This window comes from Podarcis melisellensis, assembly GCF_964234715.1.
Source record: "Podarcis melisellensis genome assembly, chromosome: 3".
Taxonomy (NCBI): domain Eukaryota; kingdom Metazoa; phylum Chordata; class Lepidosauria; order Squamata; family Lacertidae; genus Podarcis; species Podarcis melisellensis.
This window is the reverse complement of record NC_138530.1, coordinates 60,420,083-60,447,958: the sequence shown is the minus strand read 5'-3', so window position 1 is coordinate 60,447,958 and position 27,876 is coordinate 60,420,083. Positions and strand designations below refer to the sequence as shown.

At 43.3% G+C, this 27,876-nt stretch overlaps 1 protein-coding gene across 1 annotated transcript; it reads left to right on the top strand.

Moving 5' to 3' along the window:
- The first annotated feature begins 790 nt into the window (after window positions 1–790).
- HECA (hdc homolog, cell cycle regulator) lies at window positions 791–27,750 on the top strand. The gene is made up of 4 exons (XM_081905407.1): window positions 791–1,425; window positions 15,562–16,602; window positions 21,097–21,251; window positions 22,176–27,750. The coding sequence occupies exons 1-4, from the start codon at window positions 1,194–1,196 to the stop codon at window positions 22,338–22,340; spliced, it is 1,593 nt and encodes a 530-aa protein (XP_081761533.1). The 5' UTR covers window positions 791–1,193; the 3' UTR covers window positions 22,341–27,750.
- The last annotated feature ends 126 nt before the right edge of the window (window positions 27,751–27,876 follow it).

The following is a 27,876-nucleotide window of genomic DNA, read 5'->3' as shown; positions in this document are numbered from 1 at the left end:
TTTTGAACTTCAGGCTCTCTATCCTACTAATTTTAAAGCATTTGAATGAACAGTTAGGAGGACTCTTCCTTCTATCAATGTTCAATCCCACTGTTAACACGTCTTACTTGTCCTGCTTTCAGTGTGCCCATGTCACCTCCGTCTAGGCATCCATGTAGCGGAGACATTGACACACGTGCTTCCCTAGATGCTGGCACATTCTGCCTTGGTTGCTTCCAGCTGGGCTTGGGGCAATCCCTGACATATTCTGTTGGTATTCACCTGTGCAGGGGGAAGAAAACGCCTCTTTCGCACACCTAAGATCGCACTTCTAAAGCCCTCCGCTAATCTGGACTGACGCCTCCTGGTCCTGTTCTCACAAAGCAATCAGAATCTCCACCCGATTGGGGGTCCCTGTGAGAGCAGAGGACGCGGGACTAGATAGGCCTTTGGACTGATCCCGCAGGGCTCTAGTTCTGCTTTTACCCCAAAATGTGAACTGGGGGTCGGGGTGGAGGCATCCGGAGTGAGCATCAAGTCCACACCACGAAGGGTGCCCACAACCAAACCTATCCCCACAATGATCACGAGACCTTGGCGTCCCGACTCGAGGGACGGATCCGGCCGCGTAGCTGGAGGAACCCCTTTCCCCGCGGGCAGTGAGCACAACCCTCAAGTCAGCTCCGGGCTTTGGAGAGGAGGGGAGGAAAGCCGAAGCGCCTCCCCGCTGCCGCTAAGCCCGGCCTCTGAGCCGCGCCTTCCTCCGTGCCTCCCTCCCTCCCCTTTCACTTGCTCTTTGCTTTCCCCTGTCACCAAGGCCTGGCGGGCGAGAGAGAAGCAGGAGGAGGAGGAGAAAGAGGAGGCAGCGGCGGGCGGGGAAAGGAGCGCCGCGGAGCAGGCGGGGGGGAGCAGCAGAATCAAAACAAGCGAGACACGCCTTTCCCGCTCGCTCGCTCGCTCCCTCGCTCGCGCGTCTTCCCGCGGCCCGGCGGCTGGGGTGGGTGTGCATGCGGCGGGGCCGTGGAGAGCGCGCGGGAGGGCGCCTTTGCTCCTCCGCCTGACAATGGAGCTGCAATAAGCCGCGGTCGGTGGCGGAGCCCAGCAGCCGAGCAGCAGCAACAGCGAGAGAGGAAGCAGCCGCCTCCGCCACCGCCGCCTTCTCCGCCTTCCCGCTGCCGCGACCCGCTCCTCCTCCTCCTCCTCCTCCCTCGGCGATGCCGAACCAGAAGAGTAGCAAGGGCAAGAAGAACAAGCGCGCCAACAGCAGCGGGGACGAGCAGGAAAATGGAGCCCTGGCGGCGGCGGGGGCGGCGGGCGGAGGAGCAGCGCTGGCCGCCGTGGTGGCGGCGGGGGGAGCCAGCGGGCCGGCGGCGGCCGCGGGCAGCGCCGGAGGCTCGGGAGGAGCGGCGGCCGCCGCGGGCTCGGCGCCGGGAGACTCCAAGAACGGTAGGCACCCGGGGAGGCCGAGAGGGGGGCGGCCAGGCGGCGAGGGCGGCCGCGCAACTTCTCCCACTCTCTCGCTCTCTCTCTTGCGCGCACCATCTCGCTCGCTTCCTTCCTGCTCCTGCGGATGGGCAGGGCGGGCAGACTCTGACTGGCGGCGCCCTAGTAGTTGCGAAGCTGCCCGGGCCTTCGATGGCGCAGCAGTCCGAGGATGTTTAAAAAAGAAATAAAGAAAGACCGGGGGGGGGGCGAGCGAAAGGAAAGCGCGGGCCGTGCTCCGAGGGCGGCCGCAAGTGCGTGCGCGGCCTGCCCGCCCGCGCTCGCCTCGCTTGCAAATGCACATGGCACCGAAGCGTGCACTGGGAGACCCTGCCTCCCTCCCTTAATTGCAAGGGTCCCTATCTCGGCCACCCTCCGCCGCTCTTTATTTTCAAAAGCTTGCGATTGACGCTTGGAACCGAAAGCAGGGTGGTCTGCCTTTTCGGCTCCCATGCCCGGTGTGGCATATTGAGACACTGCTGGGCCTGAGGTGTCGGACTCACCATGAATGGATTTGAGTCATCCTCGTGCAAGGCTGTGTGTGTGTGTGTGTGAAGTCGGGAGATGCGGGGAAGTGGCCTAACATCTACTAGCATGCTGCACACGTGCGCACCCCGCTTCTGAGGCCTGCAGTTTTCGGCAGCTGGCCTTTGTTTTAACACAGCCGGAATCGTTTGATTCTGTTGAAAGAAATGTGCAAATGCTGGGGTGCTGTTTGTTTATAAGACTGGTCGGTAGATAGTCCCGTGTCCATACGTTTAGTCCTGACTCTCCCATTATGGGCGTCCCTGCCCATCAGTATCTGTTACCTGAGGCCCCACTCATCTGCATGCCGTGCAGCGCTCCCCTTACTTTTATTAAATATATTAGGTGCCGAGTAACAAGGTTAAACAGTGAATGCTGAATAAGCATTAGAAGGGCAGAATAGAAATTATTTGTATTAATAGGGCAGCGTAGAAATTTTTGTATAAAGATCCTGTCCATGATTATCAAATGTGCATACCTAGCTGACCACTTTGAACATGCCCTCGATTCTGAGCAATTGGTGTTGATCCTCAAGCTTTAGCCAGGTTGCTGAGCCTTTTTGGCCAGCTGACCTCATTGTACCATAGTTTAAATTGCTGGGAACAAGAGATTGATTAAATAACTCCTATATATGCAGCAGGACTGATGTGTGGCCCAGCTGCCACTGTGCCATTGATCTCTCTATACTTACCTACCACCATCTGTAATGAACAGGAACTATTGCTTTCTCTTCTCCCTGACCCTTCCCTGTAGGTCCTGGGTGGAGGGGGGTGGGAATGGTTGTGCCCATAATAATATTGCATTGTGAGTCCTTCAGGTTTGAGTGGAATGGGATGCCTATTTTGTAGGTGAATTTTCTTCTTTGGAAAGGTACTGGTGGGTGCTTGGATTGCTTTGGTCCAAGGGTGTGTGTAAATAGAAACAGAACTATTGGACCCATGAATAAAAGTTTGGAAATTAGCGATGTAAAACTTCTGCACCTAGACATGGTTATTGGCATGCTTTAAACATTAAGAATAGGGTTGGTATTCAACGCTGGTTTTATTTTAGAGTAGAGCCACTGAAATCAATGGACATAATTAACTGCATTTCAGTGGGTCTTCTCTGAGCTGGACCAGTGTTGAATAGATCTCTAGGAGTTTGAAGGAAATTGGAAGAATTTGTGCTTTGCTTCTCCTGCCTACTACAGTGATGTGCACAATAACTGCTGTCTCCTGTCATTATTAGTGTCCTTTCCAGCAAAACAAAATCAGAAAATTTGCAGTCACCAGGAGTAGCTTTTGGCACAATGCCTGCTAGTGATGAAATATAGCAATCCGATAGTTTGTGCTAAATATAGGACAGATTTGGATGAGGTTTGATAGTGCATGTGTGTAAGGATGGCTATTTTTGCATCTCAATAAGGATATGTTCCCAGACTTTGGCTCCTCTTCCTTAAGCTGGCATGTTTCGAAAAGAGTGTGTAGAGAGAGTGGGTGAGTGGGCGAGCATGAGAGGAGCAGGAGTGGGATTTGCTCCCTTTGCAACTTGTACACTATTGAAGCTTCTAAAAATTAGGGAGGTACTGTGGTCCTTTCCCCCATCCTCCACCTCCTATCTATTGCACTACTTGGGGCACAAATCCATTTGTTTTTCAAACAGTACTTAGTTTGTTGTGGAGCATCTATATCCTACAATAGTATTAGCTCTCATGTTAATAGGATTTCTTTTCTGATTTATTTTCTTACAGTTTTTGTAGCAAAATTATATTGGGACATGGCCCAGAGGCTCCCTGGTAGTCATCAAAACACTGGTGTGATGCTTGCTGTATGCTTCTGGGTTCCTGACAATTCCAGTGTGCAGATTCTACAAGGCTTGCTGTCTGTTGTAGTGGCTTAGATAAATTTGAAATGTTTAAATGGCACAGAAAGTTTCAAGAGAAACACACCCACCCACCATGAATCAGAAAGCATTTCCTAAAGTTACAGTGTTTAAAAAAATAGATTGTGGTTTGGAATCCTATAAAAAAGTAAATAAAAACATGTGTGCAGATTTCTCCTATCATGGTGTAGAAAAATCTCCTATTAAGTTTTAAAACAACTGGCTCAAATTTGCAGGTAAGAATTTCAGAGTTAAGTGTACAGTGCAGTATGAAAATAAGTATCTGATGGAAGATTAGAAACAGGTGAATGCAAATTGTCTGGAACCCTTCAGGCCCTGATATATTTTCAGCTGAGTCCTGAGGTCAAAGAACCTGTTAACCTCTGCCTGGCATTGTATTCCTCGCTACATCATCCTCACTCACCTTGAATATTTTTTGCATTGTTAAAGCACTTGTGGGTATTCTGATCTGCCAAGATTAATGAGACTATGGGGGAATCCAGACATGCATATCAGTGGAGCACAGAACACTAGGTAACTCACAAATGAATGTGTTCACTGATGCTATTTAAAAGAGAAATCATGGTGTCTTGGATTATATGGAAGTTCTACCTGTTGTGTGTGATCACTGATGGGTCATTCACACGTGCACATTATAACGATTGTTTACCACCATCAAGTGGTGAGCATACTGTGTGAACTAGCCCTGTATTTGCCTTAGTGGTCTTCTCAGCAACAAACCGAGCCAAAGTTACTATACACTACAGCAGGCTTAATTGTAATGTGTACTATACATGTGTACTTTTCTATGATTCTATAGGAGTGCTCTGATGGTGTTTCCTGCTTGGCAGGGGGTTGGACTTGATGGCCCTTGTGGTCTCTTCCAACTCTGTGATTCTATGATTCTATACTGTATTACACTTAACAAAAGATTGCTGTTTAAAATAGGTTTGCAATGAGCTTTAGTCCCTGTTTTATGAGCCATTAACTTGTTAAGTTATAAATGGGAAGGTACATGTTTGTACATAATGATAAATCAAGAACCTTGGCTTAATAAACCATACTTAATATGCAGTCTATGCTCCCACTTTGCTCTTTCAGGAAAAAGAATCATGGTTTGTTTTCCATTAACAACCCAAGATTTGTAAGCCAACAATAAACCTTGGTGCAAGGCTGGCTACCCCCGCCTCCAGCTTGTTAGGGAGAAACAAACTAGGATCCCATATTTGGATGTAACACTAAATTATACCCTTCCTGGTTTGTTTACCCACACATTCAAAAGAAGGGAAGTGGGAGCAATTGTGCTGCATGCATTAGCCTGCAACTCAAGTCCAGTAAGGTTTTTAAAAGCCAAGATTCTTGGTTTATCACAGGGGTGGCAAGCCCATGGATAATATCTGGCCGGTGACCTGCTACCCCTCCAAAAATTGGCTCTCTTTTCTGTTTACTGAGCTGTAATATCTTGCAATGATGTTGCACCAGAGGGAAAAGAAGAAGGAAAGAGTAAATGGAGGGCTTTCTTCCTAATGCAACAGTAAGCTGGGAGGAGAGGTTAAACTGTAATGGGGAGGAACAACAGTGTTGCCTGCCTGCCTTAGTGTTTGTGTGTGTCATGAGGACGTGCATGCACATGTGTGTGTACATGAGTGACTGTGTGTGTGTGTGCATATGTATATGTATGAACAAGCGTGATTGCGTGTTTGGGCTGCTTTGGCCATGGCCACGGCTGGCATATCACACTTGGAGTGTTGACAATCCTCAGTGTGGCCCTCGGACCAAAAAAAGATAGTCACCTCTGGTTCATTGTTACATACAAATGCAGCCAGCATCTCATACTTTTGCACAACCTGTTTTCTATAACTTGTCACTGCTGTTGTCTTAAGCTTTTAGATCTTCATGAAATGTTCATGGCTGCTGTAGAAGTATATTGTGTTGTCAACTTCTTTTGCTAAAACCCTCTCGACTGGAGTTGAATCTCCTTTTAAAATATACATGTTGGGTAGATTTCTTTTTTAAAAAATAATGACTTTGTGGATTGTCCGTATGTGAGGGATGAGGAAGTCCAGATGTTCCTGGACTACAACTTCCATCACCCTTGCTCACTGGTTATGCTGGCTGGGGTTGATGGGAGTTGGTGTCTGATTATATTTAGAGCAGGCTTCCTCAGCCTCGGTCTTCCAGATGTGTTGAGGCTACAATTCCCACCATCCCTGACCACTGGTCCTGCTAGCTAGGGATCATGGGATTTGTAGGCCAAAAACATCTGGAGGGCTAAGGTTGAGGAATCCTTATCTAGAGCAGTGTTTCCCAACCTTGTGCCTCCAGATGTTTTTGGCCTACAACTCCCATCATCCCTAGCTAGCAAGACCAGTGGTCAGGGATGATGGGAATTGTAGTTCAAAAACAGCTGGAGGCCCAAGGTTGGGAAACACTGATCTAGAGGGTCACATAGCCCATGTCCTGCCATATATATCATACAGTACCTAGGTATATACGCAACTGCCTTATACTAAGTCAGACCAGTGATCCATCAAGCTTCAATGTTCTCTTCATTAACTGGCAGTAGCTGTCTAGAATTTTGGACAGGGATCTTTCCAAGCCCTACCTGGAGAGGCTGAGAACTGAATCTGGGACCTTCTGCCTGCAAAGCAGATGCTCCATCACTCAGTTGCAGCCCTTGCCTTTTTTAAAAAAGCCCTTAATTAGCCCCTACTAAAAGAAACGTGAAATTGTAGAGTAGTTGGACTCCTTTTGTTTTGAAATTACGATTTGTTCTTACACCTATTCTACTGGCTGAGAGCTAATTCAAACACGCAACTTTTAGCACGTAATACTGTCTTCTCAAGGCTTTCTACCAGCTCAGTATTCAGGTACTGGGTGTTTGAAAACACCCCACATCACTTTATAAGCTTCTGTATGTATAAAGGTAGCATGCCACCTTGATTTCCACATGAATGGAGGTTTTGATGTTTTTCAGGGGTGGTATAGGCACATGAGAGGGCTCTACCAGTGTGTTGGGCCAATGTCTTAGACCAATTTGGAATGAATGCTAGCAGAGACTTGCTTTATTTCTTCATAGTTGTACAGAAGCTGCCATTTTTAGCTGATATTAATCAGCATTGCAAAATGTTACAAATCCCTGACAAGTACGGTTTGTTTGTTCAGCTAGTCAACAAAACAACCCCAGACCTGCAAGGTTTGCCTTATATAGGCTGCATTCAAGGTTGTCCTGAAATGCCATTCAGTGCTATCTTACAGTTCTCTGACTTAATTATTGTTACTGTTTCTCTGCTTTTGAGCAAGGGTGGAAAACATGCAGCCTTTGACCCAATTTCAAAAGTCTTCTACAAGCACTCAGATCAGATCTCCTGGTTGCTTCCTCAGCAGCCTGCTGGGCTTTAAGGAGTAGAAAGAGATGGGGTGACCTGATTCACTTTTGGTTCTGGTTCACCCACTGCTGGCTTTCATCCTGCCCGTAGCATGTGGTCCCCAACATACTACTCCTGAAGAAAGGCAGCCATCAACAGACGAAAGGTTGCCTATTGCTGCTTCAATTCGGAGTGAAGGCTCCTGATTGTCCCTCTGCAAGTGTGGGGCTCTCACTCTTGATTGTTCCTTAGCAAGCGTGGTTTGCCTTTGGTACTGTTAAATTGGGTGCTGAATGCAAGCTGCTTTGGTTTGCTTGGGTTTGGAGCCCCCTGATGTCATATGATGTCATATGATTAACAGCTGGGCAGCCATGGAGGGTTGGCCGTGATTGCTTAGACATTGGGCCATACGTGGGCTGATTTCTGCAATGTATGAAACAGTATCTTTTGTTCCATTCCTGTAAGTGACTGAAAAAATGTTGTATTCATTATACAGTACTTCCCAGAATTGCCTCCAGAGGCTGTTGTACTATGGGGATAGAAATGAACTTTCAAAGTTGAGTGGCAGAAAATGAAAGCACAGAGCAATTCTAAATCATGGTTTGCTTGTTCATACACGAGAAGGTTCAAGCTGAGGTGGTGTTTGAGTTGAGTATATGCCGGCTTGTTGAATCCATCCACTGTACCTTGTCACTTAGAGAAAAGAAGCTCATGCAGCTTTTAATCCTTCTCTCTCAATATATGGGTAATAAGGAACGTGCTAAGGATGCACCAAAATTCCCTGTTGCAGTTCATGCTCTGGCTGGGATGCTAAGAAGCAGTATGGGTTAATTATGGGTGCGTGTGTATAAGTGCACATGCTTGCCTGTTTGCAAGGTGGAAAGACTTGGAACCATTTCCTGCTCAAGATACAGCTATCATTGGGTCACTATCTTAGAGGAGAGGGCAGCAGGAAGTTAATGTGGATTTGAGTTGAAGATCAGCGATAAAGCAGCGCTGGTAGCAAAGCTTATGTGGGCATCTAAGAAGTGCTTGGTCCAAATCAAAAGCTGGAAATTGGGATCTGCTCCATTCTTGGCAGTAGGACTTTTTGTTGATAAAATGTAAAGGGGGAAAGTGTATATCTTGAGCTCTTTGGAGGAAAGGCTGGATATAACTGTAATAATAATAATAATAATAATAATAATAATAATAATAATAATAATTAATAATAATAGATTAACCCTCCTCAACTGCATTGCCCATTTGGAGATTTTGCTGATGGGGTGTGTGTGAGGGTGTGTGCAGATGTGCGAGTGTCTGCCTATGGTTCATCTGTGTGGCAAACTTTGGTCCCAACCAACTTTTGGACCCCACCCATCACTGGCCTTCTTCTCTTGGATTGATGGAGACAATAGAATCTGACCTTCAGGATCAAAAAAAGGTTCCCTACCCCTGGCCTGGAGAAGAGAGGGTTTGATTTCTACCTGAAAAATGAGAGAGGCACGTGGGTGAACCAAATACTTGTCATTGACAGCAGTACTTGGTTTAACCTGAATATACCCCATTTAGAACTGTTTTCTTTTTACTGTTGTAAATGGAATACATTTGCATTCATCCTTCTTTCTATAGAAGCTTGATTGCTTTTAGAGCTCCTGTGCAAGCACTAACCTGTTTTGAGTTTTTTGAGTGATCTGATTGAAGGGGATTTGGCTAATGCAACATTTAAAAACTTGCTTGTCACTTTATAGTTACTAAAAGCTCCACTGTTGCAAGTTGTAATGTACGGTATGTGTTACCTAATTAGGCCTGTACTTAGCTGCTCCTTTTACTATGTCTCTTTTAAGAGCTCGTGTACGTACTATATTTCACCTTATAGCTGTCGTACAAAGATGTAATTGCTGTTGTGGTTATAAAAGCTGAGCTGACTGTTTCTCATTTCTAATCTCAAAAGTAGTGATTTGGGAGACCCTGAAAATCTATCGTTTTTACCTTTAGCCTCCATGACTGGGTCGGTATTTGCAGTTTATCAGCCTTTTGCTGCCTCAGTAGCTACCCCCCTTTCACTCTCCTCATGTGATCCCACCTAATCAGATCACTGGATGTGATGATGCTACAATCCTGTGCATCCATTCAGACTTGGCTGCTTACTGCACTAAGAGCAGATCAAGTCCATTTACAGAGAGGCAAGGCTTCCTATTCAGGTCACAATCATGGATCACAGAACTAATATTTCTGCTGTCCTTTTGACACAATTCCTGAAAAAACTGCCCAAATGTGGTGTGCTTTTTTAACATTCTGATTAAAGTTTTAGCAAGACATTTGGGCACAATTCTATTACTTATCTTTGAACGATTACAAACTACTTTAGAAGCAGTAGCTGGTGGTAAGAGATAAGCAAGAATCTGATCAGGCCGCTGCTGTGGTTTGGGAACAGCAGCATTCTTTGGGAACATGGCAGTTTCGACTAAGTCTAATTTATTGAGTCATACAGTATAAACCTAACACCACAAAGAGCAGATGACAACAGTTTAAAATATCTAACATTAAAGGTACCAAGTGAAGTGAAAACAGCAATGTTCTTACACTTGAACACACACACTTTTTATACTGTCTAATAATCTCCCTCCCCTTACGCTAGATGGGCAACTGCTACCTTTTTGCAAGCTATATCTGATCATTAAGGTATGTGGAGTATTGCTTTGTGTAAGACTTGGTTGTTTATGAACAAAGGTGGTAAAGAGAATTCTTAGAATATTTACTTCAATCTTCAGATCACCTATTTTGGAAGTTCTGAGATAGATTTGGGAAGCAGGAGTTCAAGACAAGAATAGTGTAATGTTAAATTCCAGAGCTCACTGCTTTCTTGTCTTCAGAGAGCTGCATGTTTTCTGAATTCCATGTTACAAAATTGCTTCCAACATATATGCCAATCTAAAGCTATTTTTTCTGTTGAATATCACTTCATATTATCTACAAATCCTTTCGGAATAACTCTTGTAAGAAGATTGCTTGACTTACATCATCATCTAGCCTCTTGTATTGCTACTGCATAGTTGACATGTAAAATCAATCTCTATTCACCTTTCTTACAGGATGCTACAGATACATACTAGGCTTTCTTCATAATTTTGTAAGAACACATCTTTGTGTAGTTTTCTGGCCCCATTCCACCCCAGTACTTGGCAGTTTTTTAAGTAGATCAGATGTCAGGGCTATGTGTAAAGAAACTATGACCTTATTGTGTTCCCAGTGGTTAATGTCCAAAACATAGTCTTGAACAGAGTCTCCCACCATTCCACACACTAGAAGGAAGTGTATCCTCATACTGAGTGTTAATAATATGCATAGATGCAAGAAACATGACTTATCTGAATCTGTTTCCCTTCTTACAGGCAAATTATGTCATAGTCCCTTTGCCACCAGGTATGATAAATGGGGATTATAGACCCCTCCAGCGGTCTATACAATTTAGAATGTGATGTTGGTGAGGTAAAGGTAAACCACTGAGTCCCTTGGGCTTACCAATCAGAAGGTCGGCAGTTCAAATCCCTGCGATGGGGTGAGCTCCCATTGCTCTGTCCCAGCTCCTGCAATCTAGCAGTTCGAAAGCACACCAGTGCAAGTAGATAAATAGGCACCGCTGCGGTGGGAAGGTAAACGGTGTTTCTGTGCACTCTGGTTTCCATCATGGTGTCCCATTGTGCCAGAAGTGGTTTAGTCATGCTGGCCACATGACCCGGAAAGCTGTCTGCAGACAGATGCCGGTTTCCTCAGCCTGAAAGTGAGATGAGTGCCGCAACCCCATAGTCACATTTGACTTAACCATCCAGGGATCATTTACCTTTACCTTTTTTTTTTTGCCTTGGTGTTGATTTTTTCTGAACAGGACATGTACTTGGGTTTGGTGCTGAATCTGGAGTGAGAAATGGTTTAAAGTGAATACCTTTTAAAATATCACTGAAGAACAGTTTAAATGTGGTCCTAGGCAGGCTAAAATTGTTTACCTAGGAGGTGAACTCCTAGTTCATAGTGCATAGTGCATAGTGACTGAGGTCTTGATTTAAACATGAATCTGGCAGCTTGGAGTTCTACACTAGTAAGCATTTTAAACTTATTTGGCTTCATGTTTTAATCAGATTTCATAGTTCATGGCTTATGTTTATTTGCATGCTAGGCAGTTTTCAGTGGTTTTAACAGATTCTGGAGTGGCCAGTTGCTAATGTGGCTTCTTTTTGAAATACAATTTTCCAACAAAAATCTGCATATGTAATTTTGATGTTGCATGTATTTTGTACCTTAGGACTACTCGTATCTTGATAACATTTAAAACGCCTCTTCCGAGCCCCTTCTTCCCTTTTCTACTGAATTTGTTATGAACAATTTAAAATAAAATATTTTTTTAAAAATACACATAATAAAATAACAGTGTTCAACACCTTATAGACAATATTTTATTAAAACCATGGGGGGGTGGCATAGGAATAAATTAGTGAGATTACAGTACAATCACTGCTCCCCCAGCCCTACTTCATAGGGACTCCATGGGAAGTCAGCTGTGTCCTGCTGGTCCCGATTGTGGAGATGAAAGGATACTGATTTTGCACACACAATGATGCTGTTGTCGAATAGCAAAAGCAGCCTTTCCTGCACCAGGGGAAATGTATGAGGCAGCCACACCCCACACTCTTGCATGCACATGCAGTTCACACATGCATCTCTCTGTGTATATGTCTGTCTCTCACACCAAGCAATTTCAGATACACACAACCACACAAATATGTCTCTATTTCCTCAGGTACATGTCTTCCTCTCTCACACACACCGCCCATGCACATAAACCTCCTCTTCCTCTTTCTCTCAAACAAACACACTCCCTCTTTGCCCAACTACATCTGACTGCATTAGACCACACCCCTTTGTTTCACATGCACACAGAAAACATATATATCCTTCCCTCCATCAAACATCTTCTACAGCATCTCACCTGTATATTTGGGTATACACCTCTTCAAGTTGTTTCCAGTTCTCTCTGTTGTTTGCTTGCTGCATCCACACAAACCCTGCTGTTAGTTTTAATAGTCCATCTATCACATATATTTCCGTCCATATGGTCTGTTAATATTGCAGGGTTTCCACACCAGCACTGCTTTTGCTCCATCAACCTGCATGTGACTGTTTCAACTTTGCAGTCTTTCCCACTTGCTCTGTAACTTTTTATCTTGGTTGGGTCCAATTATTAGTTTTTCTTTATTTTAATGATGCGCCTAACATTCCTCATTCCGGGGCATGTTTCATTGCTCTTAACCTTTTCATGTTCCTTTGTGTCATGGTCCAGTTCTCTGCTCCATAACACACTAGGGGTAATATACATGTAATGAATGTGTGCATAGCTTTCAGATCTGAGGAGACATTTTCATTTTTCATTATGAAGCTGAGTTTTCCAAAGGTGGCCCATTATTATTTCCTCCTCCCCCCTGCTTTATTCTTCAGTTTGATATTCTCTCCCCAGTATATATATTGTCCTAAATAGATGTACAGTGGTGCCTCGGGTTACAGGTGCTTCAGGTTACAGACTCCACTAACCCAGAAATAGTACCTTGGGTTAAGAACTTTGCTTCAGGATGAGAACAGAAATCGCGCAGCAGCAGCGCAGTGGCAGTGGTAGGCCGCATAAGCTAAAGTGGTACCTCAGGTTAAGAAGAGTTTCGAGTTAAGAACTGACTTCCAGAACGAATTAAGTTCTTAACCTGAGGTACCACTGTATTCTTTAACTTGCTCTGTTTCCATCCAACATAAACACCACAAATCTCTCCCGACTCTCTATCACAAATTACACGTATGTATCTCTCAGTCACAGATGCATAGAAAACAAACTGTGAGAGAAGAGGAACAGGAGAGGCAAAAAGGAATGTGAGTAAATAATGAATGTGAGCAAATGTAGTTACTTGCTTTTGTTTCAAGTTGAGATGAGGACAGCTTACAGGGGTTCAGAACATGGCAGTCTGATCCATTAGGGGTTTGTTGTTGTTTAGTTGTTTAGTTGTGTCTGACTTCGTGATCCCATGGACCAAAGTACGCCGGGCACTCCTGCCTCCTGCAGTTTGGTCAAACTCATGTTAGTACTCCATTAGGGGTAGCTAACCTTTTCTGGGATGCGTTCCACATTAACCCATGGTCAGTGTGCCGAGGCCCATGGTGCAAAAGTGGGTGTGACTAGTCTTTATTGAATAGTATACGTACTCAACCTGGGAGTTCCATTGAACTAAATGTAACATGTATAGAAATGCATTTGTAAAAAGTTTACAGAATAATACAGTGGTACCTCGTTCTGGAGGTCCGTTCTTAACCTGAAACTGTTCTTAACCTGAAGCACCACTTTAGCTAATGTGGCCTCCTGCTGCTGCCATGCCGCCGGAGCACGATTTCTGTTCTTATCCTGAAGCAAAGTTCTTAACCCAAGGTAATATTTCTGGGTTAGTGGAGTCTGCAACCTGAAGCGTATGTAACCTGAAGCGTATGTAACCCGAGGTACCACTGTATATTATCTGCTGTGCCTTCCTAGTAGGTCTGAGATTAATTAATTAATTATATCAAATGGATCGCTTTAAATGACTTGAAAGTTTGAGCCATTTAATTTAACTTATAGTATGTAACTAATCAGGAAATGCTGCTTTTTAAAATTAAAAAAACCCTTTTTTGTATACAAATGCTTCTAAAATTGCAAGTTGTAGGGATAATCTTAGAAGAGGCATTTCCTCTTTTTATCTCGCATAGGAAAGTATATATCTTCTGGGGCACCTATGCAAAACTAGGTTTGAGCCATATGCAAATTTAATTGATTTGGATTTCTTTAATTGCCAACTTTGCAATGGTTCACTAGTTTCAAGAACTGTATAAAAAGGGGTGTTTCCTCTCTGAGCACTTCTTTTACTTGGGTGCTAATGGATTTTATGGTCTCGGTCTGGAAGAATTGGTAGAACCTTAGCTAGCCACCTTATGTTTTTATGCAAGATATTTAACTCAAATTATTTCCTCATACCTCTTAGTCTTCCTAAGGTACAATTTTCTTCACACCAGGAGGTCTAATTTCTGAAAGTGAAATTGCAAAGACTTTTACTGTTGGAAATCTGTGTTTTATTAGAACAGCTGGTTGAAGTTCATCAAGTGTATTAAAGGCCATGGGAAATTCAGACATTGGAATGCACAAGCTTTTAGTATTGTAGAGCTTGAAAACATCTTCTCCCTCTTAGGCTTGTCTTTGCTTAGTCGTAGGCACAATTTTTTAAAAGGTGGATTTAACCCATATGGCTTGATTGAATAAGTTCTTTATGACATGCACAGTTTGGAGAAGATAGCAATCAGAGTTTAATTTTGTTTCTGATTAATTTTGGGCTCTAAAATAAAAACATTTAGGATGAAGGCCGATCTGGAAATAATGAGCTGTGGGTCCTTTTATAAAGGATGCCTTATGTTTAGGCAGCAATGCAACATAGAACTTGTTAAATTATTTTGTTACTAATTCAATGAACATGGTGTTGCAATTGATAATGTTACTTAACGTTGTGAGTCACATTGAGAATTTTGTTATGGAGTGGGTTGTATAAACACCCTAAGTAAAATAAATAATTGTTGAACCTGGTATCTTAAACAAGACATTCCTGGTGTCTTCTGGAGGAATTTTCACTTAGCCACTGTTGACAGCAAAACATACTGTATTTTTCCATGTATAAGACGCCCCCATGTATAAGATGACCCCTATTTTTTAAAACCCAAAATTAAGAAATTAAGTTGTTTAGCTTTTTTGGGGGGTGGGGGAGGTCACTTCCACCAATTGCTCACCCGCCTGCCCCCCACTGTTGAATGCTTGCCACAGCCACTGCCGATCGTACACCTAGCCGCAGCCGCCAATTGTTTGCCCACCTTTGCCATAGCTGCCAATTGCCACAGCCAAAGCCAGTCGCCAGCAGGTCTTGCCGCATGCACCATTCACTCACCCAATTGCTGCTGCCGATCGCCTGCTTGCTGCAGCCGTTAATCACACACCCCCTCTCTGCATTCACTATCTGTGTCTAAGACGACACCCAATTTTTGCCTTCTTTTTTTTTTTTAAGCAAAAAGCATTGTCTTATACACGGAAAAATATGTTAAGTGGCTTGATATCTCCCTTCCTTGAAACGATATGGATCCCTCCATTACACATTCCTCAGTTTGTAGAATAGTACCAGTGTGTTCATGCAGCTTCATTTGTGTACCAGAAGCCCTGGATTGTCTCAGGATAACTTGTTCTTGAACCCTTTGAATAACAATGGCAGATACTGATTGCATACAATACAATTGATACCTTTATCTGTTCTTTGTCCTGCAGAAGCTGCTTGTGCTACCCCACTGATATGTAGCTTTGGACGGCCTGTTGACCTCGAAAAAGACGACTACCAGAAAGTGGTATGCAACAATGAACATTGTCCCTACAGCACTTGGATGCATCTTCAGTGTTTTTATGAATGGGAGAGCAGCATTCTGGCCCAGTTCAATTGCATCGGGAGAGCAAGGAGTTGGAATGAGAAGCAGTGTCGACAAAACATGTGGACCAAGAAGGGATATGATCTCGCCTTTCGTTTTTGCTCTTGCCGGTGTGGACAAGGCCACTTAAAGAAAGACACCGATTGGTACCAAGTAAAACGGATGCAAGACGAGAAGAAGAAGAAGTCTGTGTCCGAAAAGAGCACTGGGAGGTCAACCTCGGAGTCCTCGGAAGATGTTAAGAAGTGCAGACCTGCCAACAAACCCCAGAAAGGTTTAAACCACGATATCCAGCGGCGGCATTCGATGGATCGGCAGAACTCTCAAGAGAAAGGCACCGCTAGCAGTAGCTACCCAGTCCGTTCTCCCTGTGGTTCTCCAGGCCAGTCCCCTCCCGCCGGCTACTCTGTCCTTGCCCCCACACATTTCAGTGGGCCTCGCTCTTCACGATACTTAGGAGAATTTCTGAAGAACGCCATTCATCTAGAACCTCACAGGAAGAACATGGCCAATAGCGGCATGTTCCGGAATGCCCACTTTGATTATGGGGCATCTGGGCTACAAGCACACAGGTCGGGACATTTTGATGCCCCTGTCCAGTTTTTGAGGAGGCTTGACCTATCAGAACTTCTTGCTCACATCCCCCGGCATAAATTGAACACTTTCCATGTTCGGATGGAAGATGATGCCCAGGTTGGTCAAGGAGAAGATCTACGGAAATTCATTCTTGCAGCGCTCAGTGCCAGTCACCGAAATGTTGTCAACTGTGCATTATGCCACAGGGCATTGCCAGTATTTGAACAGTTTCCTTTGGTGGATGGAACCTTGTTTCTTAGCCCATCAAGACATGATGAAATTGAATATGATGTTCCCTGTCACCTTCAAGGTATGGGTTGCTTCATTTCTTAATGAAAACTTTGCAATTTGTATCTCATTTACTGTGCTGCGTTTTCTGGCAGAAATATACTGTATTTTTCGCTCTATAAGACGCACTTCCCCCCTCCAAAAATTAAGGGGAAATGTGTGTACGTCTTATGGAGCAAATGCAGGCTCCAACGCTTCAGCGATAGCAATGTGAAGCCTCCAAAGCGCAGTGGGAGCGCTCCCACAGCACTCCGGAGGCTTTGCTTTGCTTTTGCTGAAGCCTGGAGAGCAAGAGGGGTCGGTACACACCGATCCCTCTTGCTCGCCTGGCTTTGCTTTGCTGGAGAGGCGCTGCACAGAGAGGGAGAGAATTTTTTTTCCTTGTTCTCCCCCTCTAAAACAAGGTGCGTCCTATGGTTGGGTGCATCCTATAGAGCGAAAAATACGGTACCTAACCATGGAACTGTGTTTAACTGCAGAGAAGCTCTATATTTGTTCAGGTGTAAGAGAAATGGAGGAATATTAACACAGGAGTGGGAACACGGGGATGAAGATGTTAGATCCACCTCTATCACCGTCAGTCCATGCTAGTTACAAGTCTGAAGTGGGCAAGCTGCTTCTACTTGTGAAAGTCCTTGTTACAGAGCGGGGCTTCAAGATTCAACATCACATGGGTTGTCTCCTTGAGAGGCTCCTCTGCTTCATACAGTTGAGGACAACAGGGATTACAGGGGTGGAAAGAAAGTGGATCTAGTGTTGTGACAGTGGCCTTTTCATGTGCCATATTCTCCGATTTCTCTTAACACCTGAGTCGGGCTAGTACGTGAAAGGAATATGGGTTGCTTTGCTCTTTCTCTGCCTACTGTTAGGCCTCAGCCCTCAATTACAGACTTTTATTTACTCTCACAAACATGTGGATCTCTGCCAGGGATGAAGTGATATGGGTAGAAGAGTTGCTGGGGGTGGGGTGGAATGTCCCTGCAAAAGAAGTGAAAAATGACATGGTTAGGGACAGGAGAAGAAGAATGAAGTTGTATGCCATGATGGATATATGAATGTTCAGAGAATATTCCAACTACATGTTTCTAGAGAGGAGGAAGGTAGAGGTTGTGGTTTTTAGTTCATTGTGCCTCTGGTTCCCTGTATCTACATTGAGCAGTGTTCAAACCAGAGTTTGAAAACTACTTCAGATCATAGTTTGAAGTTGCGTGTTAATCATAGTTCACCCACTTCATATGTCATGAAATCTGCTCACAAGGATTACTCTTGCAGCATGCTTCCAATCCTGGTTTAGAGGATTGCAAAATAGTTCGTGAATTGGACCAGTCTGGAGTGGTGAGAGTGGTGGGGCACACTGGCAGCCTCCAGAAGGAAGATAGGGTTTGAGTAACCTGGGTATTCTGAATTGGGTAGAATTGTATAGACATTGCACCACTTTCCTGCTTTCACATTTGAATCTTCTCTATATTTACACACCCAGCCCATGTACAGATTGATTCATTTCTTGTGGTCTGAGCTTTTCTTTTATTTCCTGGAACTGAGTTAAAGCAGTGACTTTGTGGTATGGAGAAATGGCATACTTTTTGGTCAGTGGGATACTTTTTGCGTTTCCTGAATACTTCTCTTCTCTAAGGGCTTATATGATTTTCTGTTCTGCCCAACCAGGACATCTGTGTAAGACCTTTATTTCATTAATTCATACTAACCTAACTTGGCAGATGTTCATGGCAGCTAAATAATAATAATAATAATAATAATAATAATAATAATAGTTGTAGTAGTAGCAGTAGTAGCAGCAGCAGCAGCAGCAGCAATAGCAGCTTGGAAGAAATTACATTTCTCTTCCATGATTTTGTTCTTCAAGGGGCTCAAGGTGATGAACATAATTAGTTTTAAAAGTTTGGTTAGCTAAAAAAGCCAGCTTAATAATCCATGGATTGAACTTGGCTTGTTTCAAAACTTAGTAAAGTTTCTAGTAAGTCAGGATTCCTGGTTTGTACTACAAGAGGAGCTGCTCTTCCTTCAAATGGAAGCTAATCTCCACAGAAGTCCTTTTCCTGGCCATGCGGGAGGAGGAGAACAAGGGGAGGGTACATCATGTCCATGTACAACTCTGGTTTGAATCGATATGTGTAGAAAGGTCAAAGGTCATGCAATGCATTTGATGCTTGAGTGGGAATTCAGACTCTGGTCTCTTAGATCGTAGTCTGGCATACATGCTAGCTACTACACCTGATTTCCTCAATCTCAGCCCTCCAGATGTTTTGAGACTACAATTCCCATCATCCCTGACCACTGGTCCTGCTAGCTAGGGATCATGGGAGTTGTAGGCCAAAAAATCTGGAGGGCCGAGCTTGAGGAAGCCTGTACTACACCATGCTCACTTGTTGGTTCTTAGTGCTGTTGATCTACATGATTTACTTTTGTAGCATAAATGCTAAACATATTTTCTGCAGAGTTAATTTTAGACAACTTCAATGCTTGCATTTTTCAAATGTTTAATCATAAATTAATATTCTAATATTAAATGTTTAGATCTGAACATTCACATTACTGTTTTTAGAGAGTAACCTCTGCTGAACAATCCACAGTGGGTAGTGAAGTCAGGAATTGCCGATTAATAGCAAAGCAAGGAAGTGACTGCTGCTGGTGGGATTGGCGGTAGAGGAACTGGCAGGTAGAGAACTACAATCCTACAAAGCCCAGTTCATGAGAATATTCTGAGAAATCTCCTTTTTTTTTTTTTTAACTTCACCGGTACATTCTGGCCATTGTTTTAAGACTGTTGCTTACTAACAGTCAGAGTGTGAGCTACTCTTTGAATAGTTTATAGTCCACTGTGTAAAAGGCTTATATGTAGGTTTCAAGCTTTGGATGCACTCAATGGGTTTTAGCCAAGGAAATCATTTTGTTCACAGAAGGCGTTCCACTTTTGCAGTACAACGTCCCCTCCCTCTTCTCCCAAATCCGTTCTGTTATTTTCTTCACTTGGTGAATTTTTTGTAAGACAGAAAGGCAACTGACCTACCAAATTAGGCCAGTCATGGAAATTCTCAATGTATATATTGCATAATCAGATCAGAATAGCCATGCTAAATCATGGCAAAGCTACATTTAGGCAAGCATCCTGTCTTCAGCAGGTCCAACCAGAGGGCCTTAGGAAGCTCAGACTGAGGACATGCTCAGGGTAGACACCCCCTGTTTGTTTAGAGTAGGGCTGAGGCATCTGTGGCCTGCCAGTTACGGTTGGATCCTGTTAGCCCCAGCCAGCATGGCCAGTGGCCAGCGGCCAGCCATCATGGAATTGGAGGCTACTTCAGAGGCATGTCTATTCCCTGTTTCTAGTCTAGAGCTGCTGGTATCAGAGGTAAACCTGCCTGGCTATATCAATTTCTCTGTGGGCTACCATGACTGGACACTTTTAAAACTCTGCAATAAACTTTTAACTTTCTTGTATGCTAATAGCCACCAGGGTACACAGTGATGAATTCCACCTATTCTGCAAGTTACTGTTGATTGTTAACTTCCTGCCTTCTTTACAGGATGAGCTCCACTGTTTCAAAACAGAAAATCATTTCTCTCTCTGCCTTTACAGGCCATTTATAATCTTGCAAAGTTTTATTACTATACGACCTAGTTTCTCTCCCATCCACACTTTAACAATTCTCAACCTCTTGAAGTGGCCCCCCTATAGCCAAAGATACTGCATTTCCCTTGTTAACTTCAGTGGCTGTCGTTAATATTCTAGAATAAAAAGTGGGATGTGAGAATAACATTTCATGTTATGGTTATGTTTTTGGAAGAGTAGCGTGTGAGATTTCATGTGCCCCTTATTTAACATGCCAAATGGGAGCACAGAGGGGTTCCTTTATGTGTGCCAAAAGCTGGGTATTTCCCAGTAATTTTATATGTATATAATTATTGCAGTACCTCAGTAGATACATCTAAGTAGACACATGCCTTGAGGTACAATTTCCAGAAATTATTAAGGTACTTCCAGAGCACAGACCTGAAATTTGGTAAACCTGTTGTGTAACATACCTGTTGTATAACATACACAGTTTAAAAGGGCAGTTCTGCATTATATTTTTTTAGATATTATATACGGCACAAAAATGAACTTCAGGGAAGTGATCACAAAAGTATAAAATCCACAATACAATATTAAAACAGCAAAAAAATGATAGGACATTCTAGAGTTCAGGATGCCACCACATTCTCATTTGTACACACACAGCGTACGTCTCTTACAAGTAGAAGATGGGATCTTTCTCGGTCTCTCTCAAAAATTTCCTAAGATCTGCCCCTATAAAATGGCCAAACTAACCATGGATGGATGAAATACTTCGCTGTTGCAGTTCCAAAGTACTTTGGGAGCGGTAGCTGGAAATGTCTGGAAAATGGAACTTCCCCTTTTTCGTTTATTGTACCCAGGAACATACCTAACATTTTCAGAATGCATTTCCTTACCAATAATGTCTTTCAGAGTACCAAATCTTTGTTTTCCTCTTTACAGGAAGGCTCATGCACCTCTATGCTGTTTGTGTAGACTGTTTAGAAGGAGTTCACAAAATTATCTGCATAAAGTGCAAGTCCCGGTGGGATGGAAGCTGGCATCAACTGGGAACCATGTACACGTATGATATTCTAGCAGCGTCTCCCTGTTGTCAGGTTAGTATACAGAATTACAGTTTCTATCTTATCTTTAACTAAGCAGAAAAGAAGAAGAGTTAGATTTCTGATCGGTAAAGTAAGACAGTTGAGATTTTCATTCAATTTATCTAGATAAAATGCATCGGGGGTGGAGGAGAGGGGAGGGCGGCAATAATTAGAAAAGATGCAAGGAACCACTATATATATGTTACGCATGGGGATTTCCTGTAAGCCTTCTGATGAGGGAGAGGCAGAGTCTGTTCCATCAGTGGTCCCTCCTCCTTGCCTTGTTCCTTTTTATACAGTTGAATGCTTGAAAAGGGCCCATAGATTTATTATCTTGGTAACAAGAAGGTCAGAGACCAAGACAGAATACATAAAAAGGCACTTCCAATCCCTCCCTACTCAGGACTTATTCTTACTTTATTTCTTTGTATTTCGGCACATGTACCTGAAAACAAAATATATGCACAGCCTTTCAAGTACGAAAGGTGGGCATATGTAGAAAGCAGTGTGTAACTTGTTGGAAAACCCCCGCAAAACAAATCCTGACAGTTTCTCTTTCGGTGTTTCTGGGCTGCATCCAGCACTGCTTGCGCAGATTTCTGCTTGCACAGCAGAACTTCTTTTTCCTCTCTTATCCCTGTGCCCCTCCCCAAACCTGCCCTGGAGGGTCCCCCCCACCCCCTGGAGCAGAGTTTGAGGGTGTGCTGGGGGCTGCAGGGGAGAGGAAAGGAGGAGGAAGTTCTGTTGTGCAAGCAGAAGTCTGTTGCAGAAGCAGAAGTCTATTCACACTTACTGGGGCACATATGTCTGCCCGAGTGCAAAGAATTAAGTGAGAATCTGTATCAAGTTCCTGGCTGAATCGCATGCGAGTAAATGATTTTTGAGACATCTCTTGTTTTGTCTCCCTGTCTCCCCACACCCCACACCCTCTTCCAGGCTCGACTGAACTGTAAACACTGTGGGAAACCTGTTATAGATGTACGTATTGGAATGCAGTATTTCTCTGAATACAGCAATGTTCAGCAGTGCCCACACTGCGGAAACTTGGACTACCATTTTGTGAAGCCATTTTCGTCGTTTAAAGTTCTGGAGGCTTATTGACAAAAGCTTTGCCATAGTAATAGCTATTTTATGAGTATTGTTCCTTTATTTTACATATCTTTTATAAGATCTGTTCTGTGAGGGGGAGGGGAGGGGGCTAATTTTTTTTTTCTAACTGAAAGAAAGTGCAGCAGCTTTGTGTGATTGTGTACATGTGTTCCTAATGTAGATATGTGTCATCAAAACCGTGGTCCTCTTGCCATGATCTCAGTTGAAGGCAAGGGATGGGGCAACAGATTGTCTCTCGCTCTCCGCACTCATCTAAGCAAGGGGGGGGGGAAACACCACTCTCTTCTAATTAGGGCAGAGTAACTTCAAGACATGGAGAGAAGTTATGGAAACCAGCGACTGGTTCCAAATAGATTTCTTTTCTTGTTGTACGTGTAGATTTGGAGGGAAGGGGGAGGATCTTCATAAATGGCTCAAAGAAGTGGATGGAAAATCCTATGACTGTCCTTACAGATGGATGGAATATTATCTATGGAACAGGGTGATAGGACCTCCTAGCTAAGGAGCTCTTGGTCGTTATTTCTGCCCTGGCCCCATGCACTCAAATACACTCCACATCCCAGTATGATGTGTGGGCCGCTGAGAAGAGAAAGAGGCATTCTGAAGGGTCTCAAGTTGGCATAATCTCTCCATGGGTTAAACCACAAAGGCTCACATCTTACCCTTAGATCCACTCTGTGCATTTGCTGTGTCTGCATGAGGTTGGTGGTTAGGCTGGATGAGATCCCAGTGTTTGCCTCTTTCGTAAGAGAAACTCCCACGTTGTTCCCTGCTGAATTTGCCATCGTCATCCCTGGGAGCAAGATCTTGTCTTGATAGTATAAGTAGTGCTAGCTCATATACTTTGAGGTTCTGTCTGACGAGGTGAATTTAAAACGTTGACAAATGAATGTAATGCTATGTCAGAAAATGCACTGTTTAAAACAAAAAACCAACCCCCCTTATTTTTGCATAGTGTCTTCCTGGAGTATATATTTGATAATCGGAGCTACTCTCACTGACAGATCATACTGTTTCCGCTAACATTGTAATTCTAGTAGTCAGGGAAGTTGCTTCTACCAAAACAAACACTGAGATCTTAATTAGTTGCATTAGTTCAGCTTCTTTGAAAGCATTAAAAAAAATTCTTGTGGTTCTCAGAAGAATTATTGAGCTCAGTGCAAAACCTGTTATTAAGAGGTTCCGTGCATCGGTTGGTTTGACCCTTTTGTCTCTTACTGCACAAATGTAGGAAATGAGGTACAAACCAAATGGATTGTGTTGCTTAAAGTGGTCAACTCGGATGCCTGAATTTTCCTGTAGGGTAGATAAACTAAATGAAATACTACATTTTAAAAAACATAACCCTTCACTCGAGCCAAGCTGGTATGCACCAGTAGTACAGGGTTTGTCCAAACATCCCATCTTAAAAAATAACTAGTAATGGTGTAAGCATGCCCTAAGATTGTGTGTAGGCTCATGTGTAAATGGGAATTGTGGAATCAGCTGGGATGCCTTGGAATGGCAGGCTAAAGGTTCCGAAGAGCATCTTTGGATCACAGAATGGGCTTCTGTTTTAACAGGTCTTTGTGCCATATAACAAACTGCAGCACTTTGTCATGTAGTAGTGGCCTGAAGACCCCTTGGGTGCATGGAATTAAATTCCATCTTTCTTTCTTTGTTTTGTTTTATTGCTTGTTTGTTTACCCTGGCCATGATCTAGGTGGTGCTAAAATATGAAGGTAGGTGCTACCTTATTTTAAACCAGTTGACTTCTACTTTTGGATACCTATTTTGAAAAGGCATTTTTACTTAACTTGTAAAACCTGTAATTTAGCGTTGGGTTGAGGAATCCAAAGTGAAATTAATGAAATGATTGATTTTTGCATTCCCAGTAGATTCAGAATCAAAACCAGTGAGATTTATGAACAAAATTTTCCCATGATGTTTGTATTTTTATTCTTATCATAGGCTCCTTATGATTTTGTGCAAGATGTTTGGTTTTTAAAGGAGGGAATATGTTATCTTTTAAATTGTGATAGTCTGGAGTATTTTGTTTTTTGGAACAGATATTGAAAATGGGTGATCTGCTTGAAAACTTTATGGGACTATTATTCATAAAATAATTTCCTAAGAGAAGTAGCTTAAATTACTTTCTGTAAATTAGCAGAAATGTCCTTGTAGCCGGTGGAACACATAGGCCACTACATTGTTGCCTGGGTGTTTTATTTGGATGGAGTGGGGTTAGCCATCCCCCTTGTACACTGCAGCTCTGATCAGATCTACCCCCAAGCTGTTTTTAGGTGCAGAAAATGACATGGGAAGAGCGAATCACAGTTCATCAATATAAGGTTGATCCTAAGTTATTGACACAACCTCAGTGCATGAGAATACACACTTAAGCTCCATGAAATTTAAGTGGATCTAATCAGCCCAAACTTCCTACTGCATAATAGACACTGTGTAGCTTGGCAAAATATAGTTTTGCAAAGATGTGACTCCTCCATTGTACTTAAGGCAATTATGGATTTAAAATGAGTCACACAGTCTCAAAAGAATGCAAAAACCTAATAAAGTGAATATATAACACACAGTACGCTGCCTCGTAAACTAAGGCTTCTGCTTAATATTAAAATGTCCAGTCCTTGCAACAGCTCTGACTGCTTGAACAGCTGATGTAGTCTTTGGATCAAAATAATGCTACTTAGAATTCTCACTTCCCAAAATACTCACTTTCATATATATTTTTCTTAGTTAATCAAGAGGTCAGAACAACTGCAATCAAGGCAGGTCAGCTGCAATTAAGCTTTTGTTTGTTTTCAGCTGAACTGGATATAAGCATTTTCAGATTTTATCTTCCAGTTTGTATACTGCATACAGCTAGGCATTTTGCATGGATTTCAAATCATGTGGCACTGACTGACCGTTCTGCATCCGAAGGGAAGAATGGTGGCAGTTCTGTCATTGTATGCCTCACTATTTGAGGCCTGAAGCTCCTTCCAAATTTGCATTTTTGATTAGGTTGCCCTCAAGAAATCTGTGTGCGGCTCACAGAGGCCCTGAGCTCACACTTAATGTGCATGTTTTATATGCATGCTTAAGCCCACACCTCTGCAAACTGTTCTGCAGTTTGTACACAGAAGGCTATGCTCAGTAAGTAGCTTCACAGAACGGCCCTTGTGAGGAGGGGACAGAGGGTGTGCCAGACCTCCACTTCCCCTGCTTCCTCAACAGGAACTGCCAGGAGGCCCTGTTGCCATGGCTCCTAGGCCTTCCATGCACCTATATTGCCAAGTGACACTCCATGGGGAGCCAGATTGTACTCTCATGTTGCTGATTCCTAGAGTTTAAGGTAATGGTGGCACAAGAGTGGTAGGACTTGGTATCTGAAACTACAGATGACCATGACAAGGGAGATTCAGGCTAAGTTTTAATGTTCCAGACCGGAAAGTGGTAAAGCAGCTCATAGACTACCAGATTTATTTTGCCTTTTAAAGAGGAGGAAAAATTTATGGGTCAAGCCCATCCAAGGCTAGGCAAGGTTTTTAACTCCTTGTTGTTTTAAATCAGTGGCTTTCTTACGGACACTTCGATTGCACTGACGAAAACGTAACAGTCCCTGTTCAAATGCATCTTCCCGTGTGCACTGGAAAGTGGCACTTGAGACCCTCAAAAATGGAATTTCAGTGTCTTCTGAGATACCGCTGCATTACTGTGTGTGTCACCATCTAAAAAACCAGTATTTGCAGGATTTAAATTGCAAGGATACAGTGTTAATCAGATGAAAGGTTAGGAGCTAAACCAAGAGGGCTGTGTGAAAAAGGATATTAAATTTTGCCAGCAAAAAGTATCAGTGGCTTTATGTGCAACAAATGTGAGTAGCATGTTGCATATAAAAGGTGCAAGCAGTTTTATATTAACAGCGTGCATAATTGTACACTGTATTTTAGTACAATCAGAGTATTTTTGTTTTGAAACCAACTTAGCTATGAAATTCTGTATTTTAAAGCAATTGTCCTTGAGTTAATATGGGCCTGGCTGTCTTGTTCTGTTGCTTAATAATGTAATACTTCCAGGCAGCGATGGCCAACTTGGTGGTTTGCAGAAGGTGCCTGGACTGCTCTCCAGGTTACAGCCAGAGTGCAAGGCATGATGGCATCACTTCTCACCTGCCTCCTCATGCCACTCTGCTCACACATCCTGATGCTCACACTGCCAGGTAAGCAGTGGCTCTTTACCTGCTCTATTTTGGCCTGGCCAGCCTCACATAGGAAGCAGCACTAATCTGGCAAAAGAAGCCTGCAAGGAAGATGCACACGGTTCCGTACCTGGTAAGCAGACCTTTCTTCAGAAGCTGAGAGTTACTGTGAATCCTCTGCTACGATTCTCACACTGTGCGGCCAAGCTGCCTTGTGGGGTAAGACAGTTTCATGGTGAGGGAGCAGCAAAGGCCTCTCTGGGAACTCCTGGGTTATATTGCATCTGGGAACTCTATTTTTCATCCATTATTTGTTTTAGTGAGAAAACACCCCTAAATTCCATGCCCATATAGTTTCTCCGCAAAATATCAGGATGCTTTTATTTACCAAGGCAATCACGATGATAAAGCTGTGCCAGAAACATGACAGAAAGCTTCGTATATCACACACCTCTTCACACGTTGAAAATGGGTGGATTTTGGGTTTTTTGGCACTTGCAGATATAAACTAAGTTTTGTTCCTACTATTGCTATAAAAAAGGCATTGGGAATCAGATGTTGTTGGAGTCTCTGATCACTGCCATGATCTCTGATCACTGCCAAAACTGGGACTAATGGGAATTTGAGTTGGGCAACAGGTGCCCCCATCCCTGTTGTAAAAGTACATTTAAAATGGTATGAGGGAAAAGCGCAGCAAATCTACATGCAGTCCTAAGATGTTTAGCACCAGTAGAGCCCTAAAGTGTAGAGCTTGACTTCATCTAGTATGATTCTGTGGCAACAATCAAACAAGGCCCTGCTAATCCGTTAAGTGTACCTAAGACAGTGTCAGATTGTGGCTTTTGTCTGTTAATAACTAACACATGAAATGGGTGGATTTCTGAGAGCAAGGTTTGAGGCAACATGTGATTCTGTCAGTGTGTTCTGTTGATGGGAAGACATGTCGCAAGTTTATGTTCATTTCTCTCTGATTTTATTGTACGAGGTATTCAAGGACAAAGTTGTGAGGTTACAAAGCCAGCCCCGCTACGTTTGTCAAAAAAGCCTTTTTTTTCCAAAAGGGGAAAAAAAACAACAGTTTTGGATTGCACTTTTGCAGAGGAAAGAATATGTACATAGCAAATGAATGTTGATGAAATTTAAAATAATTGGTTATGATGCCATTTTTGTGTGGTGTTAAGTTTTTTTGGTTGTGATTTATCTGTAATAAAAGAATAAATTGCAGTGAATTGTGTTCATGATTACTGTGGTGTCATTATGCCTTGGCCCAGTATACCTGAAGGAGCGTCTCTATCCCCATCGCTCAGCCCGGACTGTTGGTTTCTGCTTTCTTCTCTGTGCAGCGAAGGG

What these genes read in the sequence shown, in the direction of transcription:
- HECA (XM_081905407.1), top strand. Translation starts at nt 1,194, where the DNA reads ATGCCGAACCAGAAGAGTAGCAAGGGCAAGAAGAACAAGCGCGCCAAC. An exon ending in GCCGGGAGACTCCAAGAACG is followed by an intron (nt 1,426 to 15,561) that starts GTAGGCACCCGG and finishes TTTGTCCTGCAG; the next exon opens with AAGCTGCTTGTGCTACCCCA. An exon ending in TGTTCCCTGTCACCTTCAAG is followed by an intron (nt 16,603 to 21,096) that starts GTATGGGTTGCT and finishes TCCTCTTTACAG; the next exon opens with GAAGGCTCATGCACCTCTAT.